This window comes from Leucopleurus acutus (genome assembly GCF_964270905.1).
Source record: "Leucopleurus acutus genome assembly, chromosome: 4".
NCBI classification, from domain to species: Eukaryota; Metazoa; Chordata; class Mammalia; order Artiodactyla; family Delphinidae; genus Leucopleurus; species Leucopleurus acutus.
This window is the reverse complement of record NC_139146.1, coordinates 121,348,380-121,376,296: the sequence shown is the minus strand read 5'-3', so window position 1 is coordinate 121,376,296 and position 27,917 is coordinate 121,348,380. Positions and strand designations below refer to the sequence as shown.

Genomic DNA, 27,917 nt, shown 5'->3' with positions numbered 1-27,917 from the left:
TTGTTCTGGATAGTTTTACATCCTAATTCTACTATGTGAACTTTAGAATCATTTCACAAAGCCACCCTGCCTCTTATTAAAACAAACAACGAAACAAAACAGAAACCTCAAAATATTTTATGGGACCATATTTAATTTAGAGGTGAATCTAGGGAGAACTTAAATTTTAGATTTTTTCTATCAAAGAACAAGGAATGTTTTTCTTTAATACTTCTTTTGTGCTTCTCTGTAGAGTTTTAAAGTATTCATAATATAAATATGTACATTCTTGGTTGAATTTATGCCTAGAGCTCTTGTTTTGTAACTATTGTGAATAAAATTTGATTATACATATATAATTAAATTTTCCATATCCACACAAAGACGTGCACATGAGTGTTCTTTTTTCTTCTTTTAAAAAATTTATTTATTTTATTTATTTATTTTTGGCTGCATTGGGTCTTCGTTGCTGCACACGGACTTTCTCCAGTTGTGGCAAGCAGGGGCTACTCTTTGTTGTGGTGTGCGGGCTTCTCGTTGCGGTAGCTTCTCTTCTTGGAGAGCACAGGCTCTAGGCATGTGGGCTTCAGTAGCTGTGGCATGCAGGCTCAGTAGTTGTGGCGCACAGGATCAGTTGCTCCACGGCATGTGGGATCCTTCCAGACCAAGGATCGAACCTGTGTCCCCTGCATTGGCAGGCGGATTTTCAACCACTGTGCCACCCAGGAAGCCCTTGATTATATTTTATAAGTGGCTAAGACAAAGACTGTGTTATGAACTGACCTGCGTCCCGCCAAAGTTCACAGGTTGAAGCCCTAACCCCCGATGGGACTGTATTTGGAAATAGGGTCTTTATGGAGATAACTGAGGCTAAATGAGGTCATGAGGATGGGGCTCTAATCCAATAGGATTGGTGTCCTTATAAGAAGAGGAAGAGACACCAGGAGTGTGTGCACACAAAGGAAAGACCATGTGAGGACACAGCTAGAAGAAAGCTGCCTACAACCCAAGGAGAGAGGTCTTGGCAGAAACCAAACCTTCTAACACCTTGATTGTAGACGTCCAGCCTCCAGAACTGTGAAAAGATAAATTTTCTCTCTCTTTTTTTAAGCCACTCAGGTTGTGGTGTTTTGTTATGGCAGCCCAAGCAAACTAGAACAGACTACAAACTCAAATGCCTGCAGTAATCAGAAAAATAATATAAACCTTTGAAATGCTGGGGTTGAGGGCATAATTCTGTCTTGTGAGACCTAGAATTTACATTATAAAGAAATAGGAATCTTTGCTGCATTACTGTTTATAATAAATTTAATACTCATAATATATAATCAATTTAATAAATTATGGTATATCTATGCAAGAGAATAATAGGGGAAGCATTAGAAAGTATGAGACAGAGAGGGCAGACAACAGAAGCAGGAACTACAATCCTGCAGCCTGTGGAACAAAAACCACATTTGCAGAAAGACAGACAAGATGAAAAGGCAGAGGGCTATGTACCAGATGAAGGAACAAGATAAAACCCCAGAAAAACAACTAAATGAAGTGGAGATAGGCAAACTTCCAGAAAAAGAATTCAGAATAATGATAGTGAAGATGATCCAGGACCTCGGAAAAAGAATGGAGGCAAAGATTGAGAAGATGCAAATGTTTAACAAAGACCTAGAAGAATTAAAGAACAAACAAACAGAGATGAACAATACAATAAATGAAATGAAAACTACACTAGAAGGAATCAATAGCAGAATAACTGAGGCAGAAGAACGGATAAGTGACCTGGAAGACAGAATGGTGGAATGCACTGCTGCAGAACAGAATAAAGAAAAAAGAATGAAAAGAAATGAAGACAGCCTAACAGACCTCTGGGACAACATTAAACACAACAACATTTGCATTATAGGTGTCCCAGAAGGAGAAGAGAGAAAGGAGCCGAGAAAATAGATTATAGTCAAAACTTCTCTAACATGGGAAAGGAAATAGCCACCCAAGTCCAGGAAGCCCAGCGAGGCCCATACAGGATAAACCCATGGAGAAACATGCCGAGAAACATAGTAATCAGACTGGCAAAAATTAAAGACAATTCATTGAAAGCTGCAAGGGAAAAATGACAAATAACATACAAGGGAACTCCCATAAGGTTAACAGCTGATTTCTCAACAGAAACTCTACAAGCCAGAAGGGAGTGGCATGATATACTTAAAGTGATGAAAGGGAAGAACCTACAACCAAGATTACTCTACCTGGCAAGGATCTCATTCAGATTTGATGGAGAAATCAAAAGCTTTACAGATAAGCAAAAGCTAAGAGAATTCAGCACCACCAAACTAGCTCTACACCAAATGCTAAAGGAACTTCTCTAAGTGGGAAACACAAGAGAAGAAAAGGACCTACAAAAACAAACCCAAAACAATTAAGAAAATGGTTATAGGAACATACATATCAATAATTACCTTAAATGTGAATGGATTAAATGCTCCAACGAAAAGACACAGTCTTGCTGAATGGATAAAAAAATAAGACCCATGGGCTTCCCTGGTGGCACAGTGGTTGAGAGTCTGCCTGCCGATGCAGGGGACACAGGTTCGTGCCCCGGTGCAGGAGGATCCCACATGCCACGGAGCGGCTAGGCCCATGAGTCATGGCCGCTGAGCCTGCGCATCCGGAGCTCCGCAATGGGAGAGGCCACAACAGTGAGAGGCCTGTGTACTGCAAAAAAAAAAAAAGACCCATAATATGCTATCTACAAGACACCCACTTCAGACCTAGGGACACATACAGACTGAAAGTGAGGGGATGGAAAAAGATATTCCATGCAAATGGAAATCAAAAGAAAGCTGAAGTAGAAATACTCATATCAGATAAAATAGACTTTAAAATAAAGAATGTTACAAGAGACAAGGAAGGACACTACATAATGATCAAGGGATCAATCCAAGAAGAAGAAATAACAATTATAAATATATATGCACGTAACATAGGAGCACCTCAATACATAAGGCAACTGCTAACAGCTATAAAAGAGGAAATCGACAGTAACACAATAATAGTGGGGGATGTTAACACCTCACTTACACCAATGGACAGATCAACCCAACTGAAAATAAATAAGGAAACAGAAGCTTTAAATGACATAATAGACCAGATAGATTTAATTGATATTATAGGACATTACATCCAAAAACAGCAGATTACACTTTCTTCTCAAGTGCGCATGGAACATTCTCCAGGATAGATCACATCTCGGGTCACAAATCAATCCTCAGTAAATTTAAGAAAATTGAAATCATATCAAGCATCTTTTCTGACCACAATGCTATGATATTAGAAATGAATGTAAAAAACACAAACACATGGAGGCTAAACAATACATTACTAAATAACCAACAGATCACTGAAGAAATCAAAGAGGAAATCAAAAAATACCTAGGGACAATGGATGATGAAAACACGACGATCCAAAATCTATGGGATGCAGCAAAAGCAGTTCTAAGAGGGAAGTTTATAGCTATACAAGCCTACCTCAAGAAACAAGAAAAATTTCAAATAAACAATCTAACCTTACACCTAAAGGAACCGGAGAAAGAAGAACAAACAAAACCCAAAGTTAGCAGAAGGAAAGAAACCATAAAGATCAGAGCAGAAGTAAATGAAAAGAAACAAAGAAAACAACAGCAAAGATCAATAAAACTAAAAGCTGGTTCTCTGACAAGATAAACAAAATTGATAAACCATTAGCCAGACTCATCAAGAAAAAGAGGGACAGGACTCAAGTCAATAAAATTAGAAATGAAAAAGGAGAAGTTACAATAAACACTGCAGAAATACAAAGCCTCCTAAGAGACTACTACAAGCAACTCTATGCCAACAAAATGGACAACCTGGAAGAAATGGACAAGTTCTTAGAAAGGTATAATCTTCCAAGACTGAAACCAGAAAGAAATAGGAAATATGAACAGACCAATCACAAGTAATGAAATTGAAACTGTGATTAAAAATCTTCCAACAAACAAAAGTCCAGGACCAGATGGATTCACAGGTGAATTCTATCAAACATTTAGAGAAGAGCTAACACCCATCCTTCTCAAACTCTTCCAAAAAACTGCAGAGGAAGGAACACTCCCAAACGCATTCTATGAGGCCACCATCACCCTAATACCAAAACCAGACAAAGATATTAAAAAAAAAGAAAATTACAGAACAATATCACTGATGAATATAGATCTAAAAATCTTCAACAAAATACTAGCAAACAGAATCCAACAACACATTAAAAGGATCATACACCATGATCAAGTGGGATTTATCCCAGGGATGCAAGGATTCTTCAATATACACTAATCAATCAATGTGATACACCATATTAACAAATTGAAAATAAAAACCATATGATCATCTCAATAGATGCAGAAAAAGCTTTTGACAAATTGAAGACCCATTTACGATAAAAACTCTCCAGAAAGTGGGCACAGAAGGAACTACCTCAACATAATAAAGGCCATATATGACAAACCCAGAGCAAACATCATTCTCAATGGTGAAAAACTGAAAGCATTTCCTCTAAGATCAGGAACAAGACAAGGATGTCCACTCTCACCACTATTATTCAACAGAGTTTTGGAAGTCCTAGCCACGGCAATCAGAGAAGAAAAAGAAGTAAAAGGAATACAAATTGGAAAAGAAGAAGTAAAACTGTCAGTGTCTGCAGAGGACATGATAGTATACATAAGAGAATCCTAAAGATGCCACCATAAAACTACTAGAGCTAATCAATGAATTTGGTAAAGTTGCAGGATACAAAATTAATGCACAGAAATCTCTTGCATTCCTATACACTAATGAGGAAAAATCTGAAAGAGAAATTAAGGAAACACTCCCATTTACCATTGCAACAAAAAGAATAAATACCTAGGAATAAACCTACCTAGGGAGACAAAAGACCTGTATGCAGAAAACTATAAGACACTGATGAAAGAAATTAAAGACGATACCAACAGACGGAGAGATACACCATGTACTTGGATTGGAAGACTCAATATTGTGAAAATGACTATACTACCCAAAGCAATCTACAGATTCAATGCAATCCCTATCAAATTACCAATGGCATTTTTTATGGAACTAGAACAAAAAATCTTAAAATTTGTAGGAGACACAAAAGACCCTGAATAGCCAAAGCAGTCTTGAGGGAAAAAAACAGAGCTGGAGGAATCAGACTCCCTGACTTCAGATGATACTACAAAGCTACAGTAATCAAGACAGTATGGTCCTGGCACAAAAACAGAAACATAGATCAATGGAACAAGATAGAAAGCCCAGAGATAAACCCACGCACCTATGATCAACTAATCTATAACAAAGGAGGCAAGGATACACAATGGAGAAAAGACAGTCTCTTCAATAAGTGATGCTGGGAAAACGGGACAGTTACATGTAAAAGAATGAAATTAGAACACTCCCTAACACCATACACAAAAATAAACTCAAAATGGATTTGAGACCTAAATGTAAGACCGGACACTATAAAACTCTTAGAGGAAAACATAGGAAGAACCCTCTTTGACATAAATCACAGCAAGATCTTTTTTGATCCACCTCCTAGGATAATGGAAATAAAAACAAAAATAAACAAATGGGACCTAATGAAACTTCAAAGCTTTTGTACAGCAAAGGAAACCATAAACAAGACGAAAAGACAACCCTCAGAATGGGAGAAAATATTTGCAAATGAATCAACGGACCAAGGATTAATCTCCAAAATATATAAACAGCTCATGTAGCTCAATATTGAAGAAACAAACAACCCAATCCACAAATGGGCAGAAGACCTAAATAGACATTTCTCCAAAGAAGACATACAGATGGCCAAGAAGCACATGAAAAGCTGCTCAACATCACTAATTATTAGAGCAATGCAGATCAAAACTACAGTGAGGTATCACCTCATACCAGTTAGAATGGGCATCATCAAAAAATCTACAAACAACAAATACTGGAGAGGGTGTGGAGAAAAGGGAACCCTCTTGCACTCTTGGTGGGAATGTAAATTGATACAGCCACTATGGAGAACAGTATGGAGGTTCCTTAAAAAACTAAAAATAGAATTACCATATGATCCAGCAATCCCACTACTGGGCATATACCCAGAGAAAACCATACTTCAAAAAGACACATGCACCCCAATGTTCATTGCAGCACTATTTACAATAGCCAGGTCATGGAAGCAACCTACATGCCTATTGACAAACGAATGGATAAAGAAGTTGTGGTACATATATACAATGGAATATTACTCAGCCATAAAAAGGAATGAAACTGAGTCTTTTGTTGAGACGTGGATGGATCTAGAGACTGTCATACAGAGTGAAGTAAGTCAGAAAGAGAAAAACAAATATCGTATATTAATGCATGTATGTGGAACCTAGAAAAATGGTACAGATTAACAGGTTTGCAGGGCAAAAGTTCAGACACAGATGTAGAGAACAAATGTATGGACACCAAGTGGGGAAAGCCACAGGGGGGTGGGGATGGCGGTGTGCTGAACTGGGCACCTGGGATTGACATGTATACACTGATGTGTATAAAATTGATGACTAATAAGAAGCTGCTGTATAAAAAAATAAAATTCAAAAATTAGAAAAAAACAAACGAATAGTAAACTCTGTTCGAGTTATTTGTATGGAAATATGTTAATATAAATGTTTCAGACATTACATGAAATTTCTAAAAATCTTATAGGTTCTGGTATAATGTTATAAGTCATAATTCTAATTTACTTTAAAATATATATCTCAGAAGTAACTAAATTTGCTTGTCAATTGCATTATTATGAACTTTCATCAAATCTTAAACCGTGGTCATTTTAAAGTCTTTTGTCATTTACAGACAGTTCTGGGTGTACTCTGATGCTTTTGCAAAACTGTTCCTATAAAAGGGTTTCATCTTCAAGGAATTCATTGAAAAGACTGTGACAAGTACAGGTTTCTGGTAACTGACTATACTGCTGAATTGAATGAATAAGCATTTTCAGAACTCTAATGGAAAACTGATGAATTCATAAAAGTGCTAACAAAAGATCAAGATGAAAAAAAATTAATTACATGGGACTGAGTGAACTGATGAGGATGATTATAATTTTTGTGACTTTGTTTGAATAAAAAAAGTGTGATATAAATTTATGTAAAAAGGACTTAATGTAAAACAATGCCACTCTTCTCACATATTTTCTCGTTTTGGAAAATAGATATTTTCTGTTAAAAACGTGATTTATGCTGACATGTAATAGGTTGATTATTGTTATTATAAATGAATTAATAAATATTTTTAAGTTTCAAAAAGAAAAAGAAAATATGAGACAGATTTTTACATATTAGTGTAAAGAGTGTAATGATCAATTTTAACTGAGAACCAAATTTGGAATCACGTGACAAAAAGTATATTAAATTACATGTTTTCATATGTATAATAGAAGGGTAAAACCCAATATTTTAACAATAGCTATCTCAGATGAAGATGAGGAATGGGTAAAAAAAGGAGCTTGCATTTTTTTTTTTTTTTTTTTTTGTGGTATGCAGGCCTCTCGTTGTGGCCTCTCCCGTTGTGGAGCACAGGCTCCAGACCCGCAGGCTCAGTGGCCATGGCTCACGGGCCCAGCCGCTCCGTGGCATGAACCCGTGTCCCCTGCATCGGCAGGCAGACTCTCAACCACTGTGCCAGCAGGGAAGCCCCAGGAGCTTGCATTTTAAAATGATTCTGTTTAAAATATTTTTTTTACAATGAGGATGTAGTGTCTTCCTTATCAAAATAAAAAAAGCAACTTGAATGTAGGTTTCTGCTATAAACTTTTTTTATAATAGCTCAGTGTAAAAGAGAATCTATATTATGTTAAGCTTTTTTTTTTTTTAAAGAAAAGGCATTGGATTTTGAAATGGATATTAAAGAGTTTTATTTACTGTCTTAGTTAAGAGACTTCAGAACATACATTTTAAGGGGTATCTTAAATAGTATTAATAAAAATATGATTAGTATGATTTAAAATGTTCAGAAAATCTTTTTCAAAGAGCTTATTGTTATAATTATTAATATTTAGATAGTACAAAAGAACAATAACTTAAGTAAAAACACTACAGCATGATACATTGTGAGCTATTTAATATTTGTGTAATCATTTTTTTAGATTAGGAAATACATAATAAAACAAATATAAGCTTCCTTGTATTTACATACATTAATTATATATAAGTATTTATGAAAATAATCACGTGTATATGAGATTGTGTGTGGGTACATGCGTGGTAAGAATCCAGACCAGCTTAGTTTTGACAATTTTGAAGATGTTCAATAGGAAGAATCAGAAGCCTTGTGAGGGAAATTATTCTAGAACAATGGGCAAGATCAGATTCATATAAATAGGGTGATGCCTAGTTTGAGCAGGCTTACATATTATTTATCTACTATTTCATGCTTTTTTCTTAGTCAGTTCAATGTCCCAGAAGATCTGAAGTCTTAGTCTTAAATAAGTCTATGATTACATTTTTGAAAATTAATTGTTTCTTTCTCTTCCTTCTTCTTCTTTTTTTTTTTGGCTTGGGGAAACTTGAATAGTAATTCTTTCCCTGGCATAGGATGACTCTTAAATGCAAAAAATAAAATTAATCTCAGATGATTCCAACTTTGGGGTTTTATTTTTTTTAAGATTTTAACAAACGTATATACTATATATTAAGCACTAATTCCTGTACAGCTTATTTTTACTAGTTTGCATCCAACTAGTTTAATGTATTATGAATGTCAGCTGTCTAAATCTTTCAAAACATGTCTCAACTGAAATTGCAGAGCAATCAGAGCAAAAGCTATGGAGTAAATGAAAGAATGAGATGTTTCCATGATAATTAAGACCAAGGATCCATGAGGGGCAGAAGAAAACAAGCACTCAAGGATAAAAATCAAGTTTTCTACCTAGGTTAGGTATTAACTGGAATGGGATCTTGGAATTACCAACTTTGATTTGGTGTAATAATAATGAAGATGCAAAAAAAGAAAAAAAAAAAAAGATTTTTGGGCACTATTTTCCTGAATGGAAACCTTCACCAAAAGAGGTTAAATGATTTATAGGCAAGTTTTCTCCAAAATGAGTAAATGACATCAGTTCTAATTCTTACTGAGGTTACTAACCAGCCATCAGGATATTATCTTTAATACTTAGAAGGGAAACTGGTAGGTAGGGAGAGGTAAGGCCTCATCAGAGAATTCTAACAAGATATAGCATCACAGAGTGTTTACCTAGGTATTATCCTTACCTCCGTAAACTCTTCAGGTAAAGGTGAACCATCATAGTCTGTATCTTCTGCTCTCTCTTCACATAACTTCCCACTGGTTTTCAATGCACCTGGGAAAGAAAGAAATAGGCCAAGAGGAATTAAAATGCTCTGTAGAGGCCTTCCTGTACTCCTTCCGTGTACCAACTTACTCATACTGGTTCATCTACCTGGAGCACAGGCATCTCGTGCTGCATTATTTTGGTTTAAAAGATTCTGAGCTTCCTCATCCACAACATCCAGCAGAGACTGGATAACTTCAGCTTCTTGAGGATCATCATAAATATCATCTTCTTGTACATCAGATTCTTGAAAAACAGTAATTTACATGGGATTTTACTTTAAAAAATATTGGTATGAGAAAGAGACAATGTGTCAAATATAATATGCCAGGACTTTCAAATTTTAAGCATCCACTTTGAAAAACCAGCCATGACAGGAAAAGTGGTTTACACTAATGGGACCCAGGCATTTTTAGTTCTAGAGCTACTTTGGCTGTTATGACAAAAGACCACACAAATGCAACTGAATAAACCAAAATCAATCTCTGTGATACACCTTTTCAAAGGACATTAATAATTTAATGTTTATTTCCATAACTTAATCCCAAATTGTTAATTTATAAAGGAAACTAAAGAAATTTCAACCAAAGAAGTTATGTTACAAAGATTAAGGATATAATAGGGCAGCCCAAACATCCCCAAGAAAAAATGTCTCAGTTATTAGGTAGCCAGTGAATTGCTGCTTCAAAAAAATACAAGAAACAATTATCAAACAAAACTGCTATCTCTTCAATCATTTAAAAATCATTTTAATCTTAGAGATGAGAATGAATACTGGACATTTGTACAGTAGTGCAGCTAATATTAATTTTACGCTGTTCTTTTATTTCTCTGAACAATAATCTTTCCTTTTAAGGCTACAGGAACATGTAAGGCAAATAAGAAAGGCTGCCAACATTTCTTTATTACTTGAATTATTAGGGCATTTAGAGTAACTCGATGACTCGATTTGGGAAACTACCTTTGGATAGAATCAGGTCTGCTGATTCCTTCATCTGATAAGTAGAACATTTTCTTTCAGGGTACAAAATTTCAATTATTTCTTCCCCATTAACCTAAAGTATAAAACCAAAGCAAATCATTAGTTTTCTATTTTACTAACATCCAGGATTAGGAAGGGACTGCACACTGTCCCTCCATGTCCTTCTCCCCTTCTTTCTCGGTATAAAATCCTTTTTATATCTCCCCACCTTGGATCAGTGCTTCTAGGAGATACCAGTGCAATGAAATATGCAAAGGGTATGGGACTTTCCATCATCAGATATGCCTGGCAACACTAGGTTAAGCAACATTAAATCTATATTTTTATTCCAAGAATTCTCACAATGCTTACTAATAGAAATTTTGAGTTGTCAAAAGAGAAATGTATTATGTAGTATTTCCTAAATTTATTTGACCGCAGAAATCTCTTTTTAAGGCATATTCTATGGGATCTGTCTTCCATAGAACTTTTTCGAAAAGTTAAATAGACCTACTAAGAAGTTCAGGGAAATGAGAAAAAAGTCAATCTTTTAAGTATTTGTGAAGTTGTTACATGGACATAGTCTTCAGTTTAGCAATCTGATCAACTGTTGGCTATAAAGATTTTCAAATCTAGTCTAAACCTCATCTCAATTTAAGGAAAATAGCAATGGATTCATAACTATAAAGTACTAATTAAATGGAATGTAACTTTTAAATTCAATGGTTAATTGTGAAGCACTTCATGGCACGTAGCCTATTAAAAGAAAGATGATTAGGGCAAAATGCAATATTAAATGATTAGAATAAATTAAAATAATTTTATACAAATAAAGCGTGGTTTGCTTTAAAGATTTTACTTTTTTTATTAAGATAAAAGGTAGACCTAGAGTCTGTCATACAGAGTGAAGTCAGAAAGAGAAAAACAAATACCGTATGCCAACACATATATATGGAATCTAAAAAACAACAACAAAAAAGGTCATGAAGAACCTAGGGGCAAGACGGGAATAAAGATGCAGACCTAATAGATAATGGACTTGAGGATACAGGGAGGGGGAAGGGTAAGATGGGACAAAGTGAGAGAGTGGCATGGACATATATACACTACCAAACGTAAAATAGATAGCTAGTGGGAAGCAGCCGCATAGGACAAGGAGATCAGCTTTGTGCTTTATGACCACCTAGAGGGGTGGGATAGGGAGGGTGGGAGGGAGGGAGATGCAAGAGGGAAGAGATATAGGGATATATGTATATGTATAACTGATTCACTTTGTTATAAAGCAGAAACTAACACACCATTGTAAAGCAGTTATACTCTAATAAAGATGTTAAGAATAAAAAAGATAAAAGGTAGAGATAGTAGATGCAATGAAATTATCTCTTCATAAATAATGGTTACATAATGTCAAAAAATTTCACTGGATTGTAAAATTCCACTCTTCATGAGAAATTCATAGTACAGACATTAGTATTCAAGGACAGAATATCATTTAGGAGACTTCCTGGAAGATTTTAACTCCAACAAAAAATGTTTACAATCACGAATAACAAAAGTTCTAATTCCAGAAATCTTGTTGAGCTGATAAGATTTTCAGATTACTAGGAGGGAAATGCCTCAGCTCTGGATTTTACGTGGAAAGATATTTGAGTAGTGAGGTTCAGAATAGATTGCATGAGATACGTGTGAGATAAAACAGTTCCATGAAATGAAGATCCAGCTGGAAGCTGTGTATATTACATGCCAGAAAGTAAAAAGAAATGTTAGCCAAACAAATGGGTATAAATGTAGCCTTAAATAAAGAGCTTGAAAGTGGAATTTAGTTACGTATTAAAATATTTTTGTTAAAACACCTCCAGATTTCCCTGTGATAATCTTAAACGATTTAGGTTCTTTCATTTTATTATGTAGTAAAGCATTTTCTATGTCTTTAAAAAAGCAAGTAAGCCCATTTCTTTTGCCACTACAGTTTTGCCTCACTAGTAGCAGAGATCTGTCATTTGAGAGTCACTGCTGGTCAATGTTAACCCACTCATAATTACATTTTTCTCTTCTGGGTATCTAAGAGACAACCAAAAGAACTGTACATATTAATAAAAAATCCCAGCACTAAAGCTATCTATATAAGTAATCAGCCTATTTAAGAGCTGAATGTGTGCCCGATGATGTAGGGTTACTTGTGTGGGGGCTTTTCATTGTGTGTTACTTAGTCCTATTAGTTCACTAAGTACATGTATCTAAAAATCAATACATGTGTCTAAAAAAGGCAAATATTTAAATATGAAATCAGTTTGGTTCAAAATACAAACAAACTACTTATTTAGATAAGGAAGTAGGACACAAAGAAGGTGGCTTTTCACTTACCTTGGAGAATGAGTTATTAGGTGTGAGTGCCGGTTTGCCACAAGGCTCCACAATGTGATGACCTGAAGGAAGAACAGAAAGAAAAGGATGAGCCACTCAGAACCACATCAGGGACAACAAAATAGTGAAAGAAAACCCATATTTCTGCACATGTTCTTATTTTTATTAATACACTAAGAGAGGTCATATCACAAAGTGATTAAAATCAACTAAATGGAATCAAATATTAGAGAAGGGTTTATTCCAAGGACAAAGCCAATTTCTTAAAAGAAAATAGTTTGCATAAAAGCTCAGTTTGGGCTAAATGTTTCTAGTGTCAGACACTAAATATAGATTTTCCCAACTAAATGGAAGAGACATTACAGGTGCTGAACTATATAGTCACTGGAAAGATAGCAGGTCCTTTATCTCATTTCACAAAGACTATCAATTTAACATGGAAAAATAAGTATGGATACAACTGGAAAGGACTTTTAGTATATTTATAAACCAAATGTGGATTTTAACTCTTAGACATAAGCACAAAAATTAAATACATATATTAAAAATGATATTGTTTCCTCTACAGTTAAAAATTAGATTCATTATTTCCAGGAGATACCTTATTAAACTACCAGGAAAAATAATTAAAAAGTATACCAAAAATGAACCACTGGTTCAAAAGAATCATACTGGAATAGTATAAAGCACAATAGTTTATTATTTGTAATCTCTCCCATCTGTTCCCCCTGTTCCTCTCTCCCCCTCTGTCCCCAGGCAACCACTGATCTCCTTTGTCACTATAGATTAATTTGCACTTTTGTACAATCTTGTACAAATGGAATAATACAATATGGATTCTTTTTTTTGTCTGTTTTTTTTCATTCAGCATACCTATTTTATTTTAATTATGTTGTTGCATGTATCAACAATCTATTCATTTTTATTGCTGAGTAGTATTCTGTTGCTTGGATATATTACAAATGGTTATTCATTCAACAGATTTTAGACATTTGAGTGGTTTCAGATTTTGGTTATTATAAAGAAAGCTGCTAAGAAATTCCTGTACAAGTTTTTGTGTATGAATATATGCTTTGTTTTCTCTTTAGTAAACAAACAGGAGTGGAACGGCTAGATCGTATGGTGGGCATATGTTTAAATTTTTAAGAAACTGTCAAACTGCTTTCCAAAATGGTTGTACCATTTTACATTTTCATCACTACAAGAGAGTTCCTATTACTGATACTATGTGATTTTCAGAATTCATAAAGAAATTAGGCCTGAGAATCCCATAAAGACAGATTACTAGGCAGTTTCTACAAGGGGGCAGGGCACAGCTACCCTCCTCTGCCTTGAAAGTTACAAACAGGAGTGTTCTCAGAGGTCACTAGAAAAATGCTCTCCTGACTGTTCTGTGAAGTAGTTTGACTCTAATGTGAACCAGAACTATTAGAAAGCAGCAAGAAGGACCCCTAAGGCATTCAGGTAACAACAGAGAACAAAGATAATCAAACTACAACTGCAATTGGCAGATTTCTTTTAGCTATTTTGGTATTTAGATACTACTGCCTGATAACCTAAAAGTTTAGTTATATAAGAAGTACTAAGAAGTACTGGATTTACATTTCAAATACTCTTTAAGTTCAACCACATTCCCCTGTACCTAACATTCTTATATGAATACTATCAATAAAAGCTACATTTACTGAGCTGATTATGTAAATGAGAGCATGGAGTCAGACATCCTAGGTTTAAATTCTGGCTTGACTATTTATTAACCCTGTAGCTTGGGCAAGTTATCAAACTTTTCTGTGCCTTGGTTTCCCCTTCTATAAAAGGAGGATAATAGTAATACTAGTCTCACAGGGTTGCTGTGAGGATTTGAGCACCTAGAAGAATGCTTAGTCCAGAAAAAGCATTAAATTAATGTTTGCTGCCACAACTATTAAGATTACAATTTCTATTACTATGCTAGAATATAAGACAGATACTTTGTTTACTCATTGCTATATTCACAATGCCCAGAACACTGCCTGGCATAGAGAAGAAATTTAGTAACTGTCTGAATAAATTATTATGTGACAATCATTGTGGTAAGTATATTATTGTATTTATGTCTCATTATAACCTTAACAGATAGATACTATTAATGTTCTTATTTTACTGGCAGAAAATAGAGGCTTAGATACAGATCAAGTAACTTGCTAAGGTTACACAGGACTTGTAAACTCAGTTCTATCTGGCTTTAAATGCCATGCTGCTCTACTCTTTCCTATTATGCACAGAATATTAGAGGTGCTTTTATTTAAGTGTAATTTTTTCACTCAGATCCTGCAAAACAGTCTGGAAGGGCAATAAAAACATTTTGGTGATAGTATCCAAACTTGCTTTTGGGGAAAAAAATAGTTACCTCTCTATAACTACTTACTGTCATAAAATGACTATATCCTTACCATTGGCTTTGGCTTTCTTTGGAGCTGAAACAGCAGACATCTTAGAACTGGGAACCACTGGATGACCATTTCTGTGTTGTTTACAAAAAACAAAACAAAACAAAATGCAATTGCAAATTATTTAAGATGTTTGTTTAAATATCCTTCAAGCCATCTGTTAACTATTTAGCCTCAGGAACTTTATTTTAGATGGGCTTCAGGGGGTCTAGGTACTTCCTGAAGCTGCAGACAAAATTTTATCAGGGTTCATCTATACATGGTTGAGGGAGACATTCTTGACTGAAAAAAGATGAAGAATCACTTCTTTACATAATCTTTCTTGGGTTTCAGTTCAATACATCACCATATTTCCCCTCTCATTTAAAACACTGGTAATATTCATGATCTAATAACTTAGTTCACTGTCACTCAGGTGATAGTTCAAAGATAACCACACTCAGAAGTCACAGATCACTAAGTTTTGCCTATCTAAAGCCCCTGATACGTGTTTTTCTTTGGAATTACTTTAAGTGAAAATCTAGACAAAATATATATATTCAAAGCATTATAAGAATAGTACAACCCAACATGAAAAACAGTCAAGAGACAGCACCTTGGAAGAGTATTAGAATGTGATTTTATTGTTGCTAATACTTGAAAGAAAAGGGAGGTTGCCTAAGGTATACAGTGTTGGGAGAGGCAATCAGCCATGGGTCCTAAGCAACCCTGTATGTTCTTGCTGGGTACCTCAGAAATGCAAAGGCTCTAACCACTTTTTATCTGGGCCAATTCTCAAGGCTATGTTCATGGTGAGCAAGCTTGAGGAATTATGTAATCTCTCTACCCAAACAAAATGCAAGCTTTCTTACAGGCTGCTATAAAGTGGTGGGTTCCCTGGCTCTTCTTACAGTACTCTTCTCCTGTACTATAACCCACTGCATGTACAGAAACCCACTAGGCCCGCATATGTCATCTCCATGGGACTTGGAGGACATGGGAACCGACACCAATACCATGCTCATGCTGCTTGCTGTGCCTTTAGTAATAAGGTCTTTTGTTTCCGATACAGGAGTTTCATATCTTCTACCAGCATTCATAAAACAATAACTGGCTAGTTTATTAGTTTGCAAATAGGGTAAAATTACAGACACTTTACAGCTCTTGACAAATAATTACCACAAGTATACAACCCTCTATTACTGTTACCCTGTAGACTTTATTATTTCTTTAATTTTTAAATAAATTTATTTATTTTATTTTTGGCTGCATTAGGTCTTTGTTGCTGCGCACGGGGGCTACTCTTCCTTGCGGTGCGCGGGCTTCTCATTGTGGTAGTTTCTCTCGTTGCGGAGCACGGGCTCTAGGCACGCAGCCTTCGGTAGTTGTGGCACATGGGCTCAGCAGTTGTGGCCTGCGGGCTCTAGAGCACAGGCTCAGTAGTTGTGGCTAGTGGGCTCAGTTGCTCTATGGCATGTGGGACCTTCCCAGACCAGGGCTCGAACCCGTGTCCCCTGCGTTGGCAGGCAGATTCTTAACCGCTGTGCCACCAGGAAAGCCCCCCTGTGGACTTAAAAGAGGGCAGAAATAAAACAACAGAGGAGAGAGAGCTGGAAGAAGAATGAAGGGTAAGGTAACTATGACTGCTACTACTGTATCTACTGTATCTACAGCTACTACTGTACTGTAGTGACTTCAGCAAAGATAAAAGTAGAAAGAGAAAAGAAACTGATTTTAGACCTAGGGTAAGGGCTGCTCTAGTGATTTGGAGGCAAAAAATTCATCTAGATCTATGGTTAGCAGAAATGTTTTCATAAAAACATTTTCCAGGTTGTTTGAACACTCTCCTCCTCCACTAATTAACATTCAGGTACACCTATGAAAATAACTGTATGCCAATCTAATTTTTAGAAATATTGAAGAAAACCGGTCAGGGGTTATGTTCAAGGGAAAAAGTATACAATCTAACTTAAAGGTTCAGAAGGAAAAATGGGTTTATGATCAAACGATTTAATTAACAGTTTCTATATTTTGGAAGACATACTATATAAAACTCACCTTGTATCGCAGATACAAATGTGAAGTTTTCTCTTATGTAACATAGACCGTAATCTAGAAAGCCCGAGTTCATGTACATGTGGCAGGCGGAGTAACGGCCCCCCAAAGATGTCTGCATTATAATCCCCAGAACCTTTGAATATGTTATCTTGCATGGCAAAAGGAATTTTGCAGATGTGAGTAAATTAAGGATCTAGAGATGAGGAGATTATTCTGGATTATCTGGCTGGGCCCAATGTAATCACAGGGGTCCTTATAAGTTAAACAGAGAGATAGGAATGTCAGAGTCAGAAAGATGTGACGACCAAAGCAGAGAGTGCTGTGATTGCTGGCTTTAAAGATGGCAAAGGGCTATGAACCAAGGAATATGGGCAATGTCTAGAAGTTGGAAAAGCAAGGAAATGGATTTTCTCCTGGAGCCTATGGAAGGGAGCTTGCCAACACCTTGATTTTAGGACAAAGAATTTGTAGTAATTTAATAGTAGTAAGAAACTAATACATAGGGACTTCCCTGGTGGTCCAGTGGTAAAGAATCCACCTTCCAGTGCAGGTGACACGGGTTCAATCACTGGTTGGGGAACTAAGATCCCACATGCCGCGGAGCAACTAAGCCCCTGTGCCACAACTACCGAGCTCACACACCTCAGCTAGAGAGCCCACCTGCTGCAAACTACAGAGCCCACACACCCTGGAGCCTGCACCACAACTAGAGAAGAGAAAACCCGCATGCCACAACTAGATAAGCCTGGGTGCCGCAACAAAGAGCCCATGCACCGCAATGAGCACCTCAACGAGTGCTGCAACAAAAGGTCCCACATGCCGCAATGAAGACCCGATGCAGCCAAATAAATAAAAACATTAAAAAAAGAGAAACTAATACATATTTTTTTCAATTTATTTCCATTAAGTGAAAGAAAAGTTGCTATTAGCATTTTTTATAACGTGAAATTGTCATGAGGTATAGTGAATGTGATGGTCTATGCCCCATTGGTTGTAGACATGACTTTCAGGTAGGACTGACCATGTCCCAGCTCTGGGAATCGGCTAGGACTGGCCTGGGCCAGTCAATACATTCTTATCCCTTTTCCTCATCAGGGCTGGTCTTAATTTAGGTCTAAGGCAATCAGCACACAGCCCTTACTTTACTACAGTGATTGCTGAGACCTGTTTGAGGATTGCTCTGGATAGTGTGGGATGCAGGTGCGAGGCATGAAAACTGGCACAGACATTTGACTACTATGAAGGAAACACATAAATTACTAACCCCCATTCACTTAGTCTGTGAATTACTAACTCAGGAATATCTTTAAGAAAACCTAGTGTCTTTTAATGGCCTGAAATGCATGTGCACACACAAACAAAATCCGTGAATAATTGTAGAGTACCTTGTTGCTTTCAGCACCACTGAAGGCAGTGACATGTCTAATGCTCTCCTAGCTTCTTCCAAAGTCATTCCTTGTGTGCTGACTCCGTTCACATAGTGGATGATGTCTAAGAGCTGGAGATTACCCTCAGTGGCTGCAACTGACCTTGGATTGATATCACTAACATATACCACTTGATGAAGGCTGTCGTGACCTCCAGATAAGGAAAAACCTTTAGGGAACAGAAAAATATTTGTTTCCTTAGTCTTAACAGTACTTACTCTTAATCTAGCCAAGAAAAATCACACTGCACAAAACTTGAATTTGCATTACCCAGCTCCTCTTTGTTGCATGTAAATGTAATGTCAGGTAGCAAATCAGGCAGCATTAGCATCCTGGGTAATTCTAGAACTCGGCCAAGAACTAATCTGACTGTCTTGGGTGCAGCTCGGAGTAGATTCACTGCATCTGTGTGAGTCATTTTTGTAACATCTGTATCATTAACCTATAAAAATGAGAATGGGGCAAAGTAGGATTACAATTACTGGAACACAGAAGTTGCCAACAAAATACAGTAATTTCCCTAACTTTTTATATAATTTATTTTAGCCAGTAGGAGATTCACAATAAAGAACGGTCTCTAGTTTATTGGTAATCCCCTCTACTGTGGAAATCATGAACAATGATCAAGTAATTATAAATGAAATTATAATGTAAAATACCTAACAAATGTCATTACTTTGCTAATACAGAAAATTTATTCTTATAGCAATTTAAGAAACTTTCTCTTCCTGAGACCCAAGATAGCTTGTTTAATGCCTTAACTGAGATTAAGCATTTTCCAAATTATTACTATATAAAGGCCTTTACTTTTAAGAGGTGGAGAAGGAAAACATAAACCAAGCAGTGAAATAGAGTATTATATTAACTCAACCTTCTTGCTTTTCCTTCTTCGGTCCTGGATTGATCTCTGGTCACATTTGCACAAATAGAGTCTGTTTAAATGTCTCACCTTTATGAGCCGGTCCCCAGGTCTTAGCCTTCCATCACTTTTGGCTGGATCCTGAATGACATCATGAACATAACAACCAATACTCTGATTGCCTTTGGTTACTGTAAAACCCAGGCTTCCTTTTTCCGACTTAATTAGGGTAATGTGGAGTTCTATCATCTCCTAAGGGAAGAAAACAGTGATTCTTTTAGGTTGTCTATTTTGCTGTAAAGGCAAAGAGAAAGACAAATATTTCCATTGATTAACACAGGAGGACACTACACCTTAAAAGGTTGCTTAACTTGCCCAAGTGAAGAAGCCAGGTATGTCCAATTCTAGAAAATGCCTCCCTGCCCATGTAAGAGTTGAGTTTAAATTCAACATTATGTGCTTGTCTAGAGATAGCTGAGACAGAACTTACTCATGCTTCAATTCTTGTATTTTCAGAACAAACAGAGACAAACACCCATGCCAAGAGCAACAAAAGAAAGTTTTTTGGGGGGTAAATACATGAAGTCTGGGTGACTAAATATCACAACTTGAGGTATTTAGTTGTATAATTTTTTTTTTAAGATTTCAATTGAGATAAGGTTGCTTACAGCTTACAGGCATGATGACAGACTTCTAAGGAAATCGTTCAAAGATTATTTTCACTCTGTTGCTGAGAATGAAGTTGAAGATGTAGATGCTACACACACACACACATACACACGCACACACACACACACACACACACACACAATTATAGGAAAATGAAGTATCTGGAAAGATTAACTCCAAAATGTTTATGGTTTTTGAATGGTGAGATTATAAGTGGTTTTAATTTTTGTTTTCTAATTTTCCTATAATAAATATTTATTACTTAGGTAACAAAAAAAAACAGTATTGAAAAAGGGTGATTTTGAATCAGTGTTAAGCATATTATTCTTGGAAATTTGGCTGGCTTCCAAACTGAATTTGTAGCTTTAGAAGTTCTAGGGCTATTAGTAAAGAAAAGGATTCCATTTAGGCACCCATAAAACAGTGTGGAGGAGAATAAAATTACATTCACACTTGATTAAAAATTAAACAGGTAACTCATCAGAATTTGGGAAATAACAGGTACTGTGCTAGGTGCTCTACATATGTTATTTCATTTAATCCTCACCACAATACTATGAGGTTACTAGTCTCATTTTAGAGCTAAAACTACTGACTCAGAGGATTAAGTAATTTGTCCATAGGCACTTGCCAAACAACAGCAAGTCAGTGGTAGAGTCAGGATTTATACTCAGGTCTTTTTCCCTAATTCTCAGCAGAGAAACATACCAGCCAGATATGTTATCTATTTACTGAACATAGATATGAGGCTAATCTAAAACACAGCCTTTTCCCTAAAGGGAAACTGTGGAGGACTACATTTTACTTGAGAAAATAAGGAATTTTCTTCATACAAAGGAAATAACTCACCAGTTCAAAGTCTTCAAGGTGGTTTTCCAAGTCATTTTTCAAAGACGTCAAGCTTTCCTGTCTAGTTGGCTCAGAAGTGTGACATTTATGATATTTATCCATTGCATTAGTGGAAGCAGATTCTGACTGAGATTGACAACTCTGCCCAGGAGTTACATCGGGTGGTCGAGGGGAAGGATTACTACAGAGACAAAGTAAGACTATTTTCAAACACATTGCAATGTCAATATAGTAAGTTTGTGCCACAAACAGAAAATGCTCAACAAATATTTATGTTTGCTTTTTATTGAGATCCTAAGCTACTTTTTGTCTGATTCTGGACTATGAATTTATTTCACATCTGTTCTATGCCAACATTACTGATTCTTATTCTCTGTCTACCTCTTTAAGCTGCAAAAATCAGTATGAAAAGTTAAATAGGTATACTTTTTTGTTGTTGTTTTTTGCGGTATGCGGGCCTCTCACTGTTGTGGCCTCTCCCCTTACGGAGCACAGGCTCTGGACGCGCAGGCTCAGCGGCCATGGCTCACGGGCTCAGTCGCTCCGCGGCATGTGGGATCTTCCTGGACTGGGGCACAAACCCGTGTCCCCTGCATTGGCAGGCGGACTCTCAACCACTGCACCACCAGGGAAGCCCTAAATAGGTAATACTTTTGACTCCTAGTTGTTAATTCAAGGCTGAAGCTAATGTTATCAGAAGCCTAATGTGTGTTTCAACATAAGAAAAAGGAAGAAATAAGAAAAGAGTAAGTCTTATTCTTGTAGTTATTTTGGATGACACAATAGGAAAAAAACAACAAAAAAAACTTGAACATATAGATAGTTGGACCTGAATATACCCAAAGTTGTAGCTAAACCATAAAATGTCTGAATAACTCTCATAGGTATAGATGTAGTCTTTCCCTTTGTATTCCTCTGTGCTTTCGATCATTTCTGTCCCCCTCTTCAGTACTCTTTTATGTCCTACCTTTTGCAAACTCTCTACCCACTTCCTCCCTACCGCTTCCCTTTATATGTCTACTCCTTATTCTTCTATCCCATCACTATCAAAATAAGTCTGTTCTCCTTCTGGTAAGTAATATGAATGATGGTGAAATACAAAAAACTTTCTTAATTACTAGTTAATATGCTCAAAAGAGCAGCAAGGCTCAGGTCAAATGGGTAGAGAGTGTGCTAACTAAAACTGTCAGACACAATAGCTAGATATCCAATAGAGTCACCTTCTGCCTAACGATTGTGAGGTTCACAGATAGACACATTTCATTCTTAGAGAAATGGAGGTGGCTGCTCTTGTTACTAACACTAACCAGCTGCTTTGAGGGCTACACATAATATTGACAATACCTGTCCTCAAGTTCTGGTTTATTAGGTGTTTTCTGAGGATAGTAAAACATGGTACAAATGGTAGTTTCTTGACTCATGAGTGCGTCATGTTGACTTTGTGCCTGTGACACCATGTTGCTTAGAGTCTGATGCAAAGCTGAACTCCAGCTCATGTTTGGTATCTTTGCTGGAGCTTTCACTAAGTCGTCTTCTCCACTCCCACTACTGTCACTATAACTGTCTCTCCTGGATGGGGACGTGCATGGTTTCTTGCTTTTGTCAGACATTTCATTTTCATCTGAGCTGGTGCCTTGCTCCACACATGCTGTCTGAAGAGGGTCTTTACTGTTGTTGTTTGGAGGTACTTGTGCTGGAGAGTGCAGTGGGGTCTGTAATGGACACATTTAAAGAGATCAGAGTGTGACAACTTATATTAACTTATATTTTCATTTGGTTGAAAATGAACGTGTTAAACATAAGCACTTCCTATTAAAATATTCATTTTTTTACTAATAAAAAAATGTTATTTTTTCTCTCATTAGAGAAAAAAATCATATATAAAAGTAACAGCTGTTAATATTGTACAACTTGTACTTTCATTCATAATTAGAGTTACAGTATATATTAATATCATACTTTGTACCCTGCTTTCAAAATTTAGGTTTCTACCATGAGTATCTTCTGAGATCCTTAAATATGCTTTGAAAACAACTGCATAAACCATATAATAATCTTACAGATGGCTATAGCTTTAATTTATTTCAGAATTCTTTTATTGGATACAGAGTTGTTTCTAGCTTTTCACTATAAATAGAAATCTAGAACTTCTTTGTATGTAGATTTTCACCTGAGTTTCTCATTATTTCCTTGTAATTTCCTGTAACAGAAATAGAATTTTCTATATTCAGCACGTAAGATGTTTTTAAAGGCCTTGTTAAATATTTCCAGATTGCTTTCCAGAAAGATCATATCAATTTACATACTCAAGAAATTTCCACTCAGTTCTTTCTATCTGGTTCCCCAAATCAATGTAGTCTCTTAAAATGCTATTTATAATGCACCTTACAGAAATGTTACTTTCCTGTTAATGTCCTTATAATACTCCCTCCTTCTCCCGGATATAAGGGTTAAAGTTTCTGGGGTCAGACACTCCTGCCTTTCATACACAGGTATCATGTTCATTGGTAACGGAGCACTATTTTAAGTAGACAGGCCAGAGGCTGTCTTTCAATTAGATTATTATTCATCTATGTATGGATTCCCACCTATCAGTATGCAATGTATAAATAACCATCAAAATAGATTTTGGATCCTTTAGCTATTCCTTAACATAAGAAAGGAAATGGACAAACATACTGCCTATGTGATTTCTAGTATTAAAAGTTAAGGCAAAAAATCTTAAATAATTCTCATTTTCATCTAAACTAGCTCAGAATGAGGATTACATTTCCAAATTTGATTCAATGAAGAAATGGACAAAAGGTTTTTGTAGCCATTGTTTTATGTCTTTTTGTATTTATGTTTAGAAAATAAATTCCTAAAATCCTAGAATCCTAGAATCTTAGAATTGGAAGGGAGAGAAGAGAAAGTGAACTAAATTTCTTTATATTACAAACATAGATTACACTCAGAGATTATGAGACCCACACAAGATAATACTCCTAGCTAAAGAAGTAACTAGGATGAAACCCAGGAGATCAAACTATGATGAAACCACTACAACTGAATTAATCATTCAATTGATACTCTGTAAATATAGAAATTATTTTTCCTAAGTCTCACCAAAGGAGCAGGGTCGATTTCTGGTAGCACACCAGGTGGTGGTCTACAGAGAAGCAAGGATACTTCTGGAGATGTTCCCCTGAGAGTGGATATGACTTCCTGTGGGTACCATGAGTGAGAAATGAAGATACAGTTAAACCAGCATTATGAAATCATTCTGAAAAGCCAATCTAACTCATTAAAAATGCTGCACTCCACATGCTGGGGGCTCACCTGCTGAGACAGTCCTTTCAAAGAGGCTCCATTCACTTTCAAGATAACATCTCCCACATCAATTTGTCCACTTTCTGCTGCTGGCTGTCCCGGAAAAAGCTTTTTAACCCTTACTATGCTGATGTTCATTTGTTCGGGTATAAGATTATCTTCTCGAGAAAAACTGAACCCTAGGCCTGAGCTATTTTTAAACAATTTCACCTCAAATGTATTCTCTGGAGAAAAAAAAAAAAATAAAGAAAGTAAATATTCTTAACAGGCTGTGTATACATATGAACATATAAACATATATACTTTTAGATACATTTTAAAAAGCCCATTTCCACCATATTTACAGCTTTATATGCAATTATTGTATGCTTATTCTATATTTAAATCCTATTTCACACTCTCTATTATTAAAAAAACTTAAGCTGCATGAACTAATATGCTGTTTGAACAGAAAAGTGGGTTCTGAAATAAGGGTTCTGAAAATGAAACTATGTTTTAATTCCATATGTTTTATAAAACTGTACAATGACAGAGAAAAAGAGGGAAAAAAACAAGAAAGGAGAAGAATAAGAGAAATTCAGGTATACAATGGGAAAGAGATGGTAAGAAGAGCAAAACAGATGATAGAGAAGGGTTAAGGGCAAGTGAGGTGACCTTCTAATATTTAGGTGAGGTAAAATTTAATCCAGAAAATTGCAAAGCATTGTGATAAAATTCTCATCAACAAAAGAAATTAAAAGAACAATAACCCGGAAAGCATGAAAAACATATTTAGAGAAAGAGTAATGGAAGAAATAAAGAACGTAAGGCAGTGAGATTAAGTGGATACACTAATTTTATTTTCATAATCAGGAAAAATAATATAGCTTGGGCTAATATTTTCTTTTTATTTTGGAGAATAATTCAGAGTTGCTAACATTTGTATAATCAAAGAAAAATTTAAAATAAAGACAAAACAGTGACCAAATACCACCACTACCATTTATAAAGTAAAGGACATTTATAACCTCAAAAGGAAGATAGATGGACTCAGAGGGCACTTCCGTATTATGAACACACTCAGCCTTATGAAAAACTCACTACCACATCAGTCTTAATTTCCTTATTTTACTTCCAATTAGTGGTATGTCCAAAGGCTAGCAAAGTTTGTAAGAAAAACCAGTATCTGGGAACTGTTAGTGAATTTCTGCCCAGGCTTAGCTTCACAAGTCCATACAATTAAACAGAAATATAAAAAATGTAAGAGTCAAGGTTTCATATGGGTTTGAAGCCATTCTCAGCAATTATTTATATTTATCTTTTTCCTGTACAAATTTTATTTTGAATTTGACAACTATTTAAGGCACTATTAAATGACCATAATTTGCTTTGTGCATGATTTCATTATCCAAAGCCTTTCAGACTTCAACAGCTACAAACGTTGTCTGTTTTTTTTTTTAATTTAGTATAGTGCTGCATCAGATTATTATTTACACTTGACAAGAATAAATAAAGAGACCCAGGTATGAATTGTGATCCAACATGTAAAAATCACATTTTAAATAATCCAGGAATAAGTTTAATGTGAGGTGACAGTCTCCCAAGGTCTGACCTTCAGTAACAAAGCTGTAGTCTTTTATGTGAGTCATTTTCTTCATCATTTTTTCTGGGGCTTGACTTTGGGCATCTGGATCTGAGAGGGTACACTGTGGGGTTACAGGGACATGTTCTTTGGATGCTGGAGACTGTCCCTTTTCTAACAACAGATGAACCACCTGGACAAATAGAACAGTACTTCATTAACTTAGAAGAAAGTTTTATAAGAAAGTAGGTAAGTTTTCAGGACTTTGTATAGTTGATGGTATAAAATCATTTAAAGTAACTACCTGGTCTACCAAAATACAAGTAGAGGGAGAAAAAAATAGAGGGAAAAAGCAAGGGACTGAAAATTTCAAAATCAAGGTTTTGAAAACTGTATAAAAAGATAAACTATTAGAAAGAAAAAAATTCTATTATAAAAATAATATAAACATGTTATAGAAAACTCAGGTATTAAAATAAAATCACCACTAACCTAATAATATAAAGATCTTTATAAATAATTTGGTAAACTCCCTGACTCAAAATGTATTAGACCAATGTGAATTTAGCCTCTGGGCTGAAATAACTAGAAGTGAAAATCACTAGATATTTGTACATGTTTATGAAAAAAATTTTAATGCAATCTGCCTCCTTCCTCCTGTCAGATCTCTGGTAATATAAGGGCTAAATGTGACAGAGAAAGCCAGCTTCCTAAATAAAAATCCTCAACATAATACTTGCTTCCCAGTTTGGAGGGAAAAATACAAGCATGTTTACACGAATCAGGCTGTTTCTTGACTAATAAATTTGGAGATCTCAGTGAAATTGGTATTATTCACACATTATTATGTTTTATGGTATCTAGAAAAGGTTGGTATAATGATCTATTACCTGTCCTGTATTTCTCAGTGTCTCCACAGCTTGCTTATGAGTAGCTCCTTCCAGACTAACTCCATTGACAGCTAGGACACGATCACCTACAAATTAGGCAGTAATGTTGAAAGAAGCAAATCATAAAATAAAGATTCTACATGTTCTTTAATACCTTATGGTCTCGTTTTTGTACTAATTTGCTTGAGGAGGGACTCAGACAAATTCTGGACAAAACTGTGTCACAGAGTTTCTTTAACATGTACTTAATTCCTTTCTCAATTCTATGGCTAATCATTTTTTTTTTTTTGTGGTACGTGGGCCTCTCACTGTTGTGGCCTCTCCCGTTGTGGAGCACAGGCTCCGGATGCGCAGGCTCAGTGGCCATGGCTCACGGGCCTAGCCGCTCCACGGCATGTGGAATCTTCCCAGACCGGGGCACGAACCTGTGTCCCCTGCATCGGCAGGCGGACTCAACCACTGCGCCACCACGGAAGCCTTATGGCTAATCATTTTAGAACAGAATATTGTATATATTATAAAATCAGTTTAAATTAGGGAAAAAAGATAAACTGAACTACAAATGTAGAGAGACTGGAGAGAACAAACCTAGTTAGTTCTTATTAGAAATGCAGATGTCAGTGTTTTTGCAAGGGCAATATCCCTTTTGCAATCTCTGGCAATTTGCTTCTTAGACACTATCAATACAAAACATGAACTAAAACACTGTCAAGATATTTTCTGATACGAGAGAATAAGCTTAAAATAAGAGTTTTTGGCCCAAAATAAATAAATGGGACCTAATTAAACTTAAAAGCTTTTGCATAGCAAAGGAAACCATAAAAAAGACCAAAAGACAACCCTCAGAATGGGAGAAAATATTTGCAAACAAAGCAACTGACAAAGGATTAAGCTCCAAAATATACAAGCAGCTCATGCAGCTCAACATCAAAAGAACAAACAACCCAATCCAAAAATGGGTGGAAGACCTAAACAGACATTTCTCCAAAGAAGACACACAGATTGCCAACAAACACATGAAAAGACAGTCAACATCACTAATTATTAGAGAAATGAAAATCAAAACTACAATAAGGTATCACCTTACAATGGTCAGAACAGCCATCAACAAAAAATCTACAAGCAATAAATGCTGAAGAGGGTGTGGAGAAAAGGGAACCCTCTTGTACTGTTGGTGAGAATGTCATTGGTACAGCTGCTTTGGAGA

At 36.0% G+C, this 27,917-nt stretch overlaps 1 protein-coding gene across 1 annotated transcript in view; it reads right to left on the bottom strand.

Moving 5' to 3' along the window:
- PTPN13 (protein tyrosine phosphatase non-receptor type 13) overlaps window positions 1–27,917 on the bottom strand; it is a gene marked incomplete at its 5' end in the record, with an annotated part of 176,769 nt that overhangs the window by 21,921 nt on the left and 126,931 nt on the right. Inside the window, 14 exons of the mRNA XM_082838934.1 lie at window positions 9,276–9,364; window positions 9,464–9,601; window positions 10,317–10,410; window positions 12,681–12,742; window positions 15,113–15,183; window positions 18,532–18,742; window positions 18,844–19,015; window positions 19,523–19,684; window positions 20,951–21,131; window positions 22,295–22,662; window positions 24,056–24,154; window positions 24,269–24,483; window positions 25,851–26,013; window positions 26,711–26,796. Of these exons, the coding sequence (XP_082695060.1) occupies window positions 9,276–9,364; window positions 9,464–9,601; window positions 10,317–10,410; window positions 12,681–12,742; window positions 15,113–15,183; window positions 18,532–18,742; window positions 18,844–19,015; window positions 19,523–19,684; window positions 20,951–21,131; window positions 22,295–22,662; window positions 24,056–24,154; window positions 24,269–24,483; window positions 25,851–26,013; window positions 26,711–26,796 (2,111 nt within the window). The remainder of the gene's footprint in view (window positions 1–9,275; window positions 9,365–9,463; window positions 9,602–10,316; window positions 10,411–12,680; window positions 12,743–15,112; window positions 15,184–18,531; window positions 18,743–18,843; window positions 19,016–19,522; window positions 19,685–20,950; window positions 21,132–22,294; window positions 22,663–24,055; window positions 24,155–24,268; window positions 24,484–25,850; window positions 26,014–26,710; window positions 26,797–27,917) is intronic.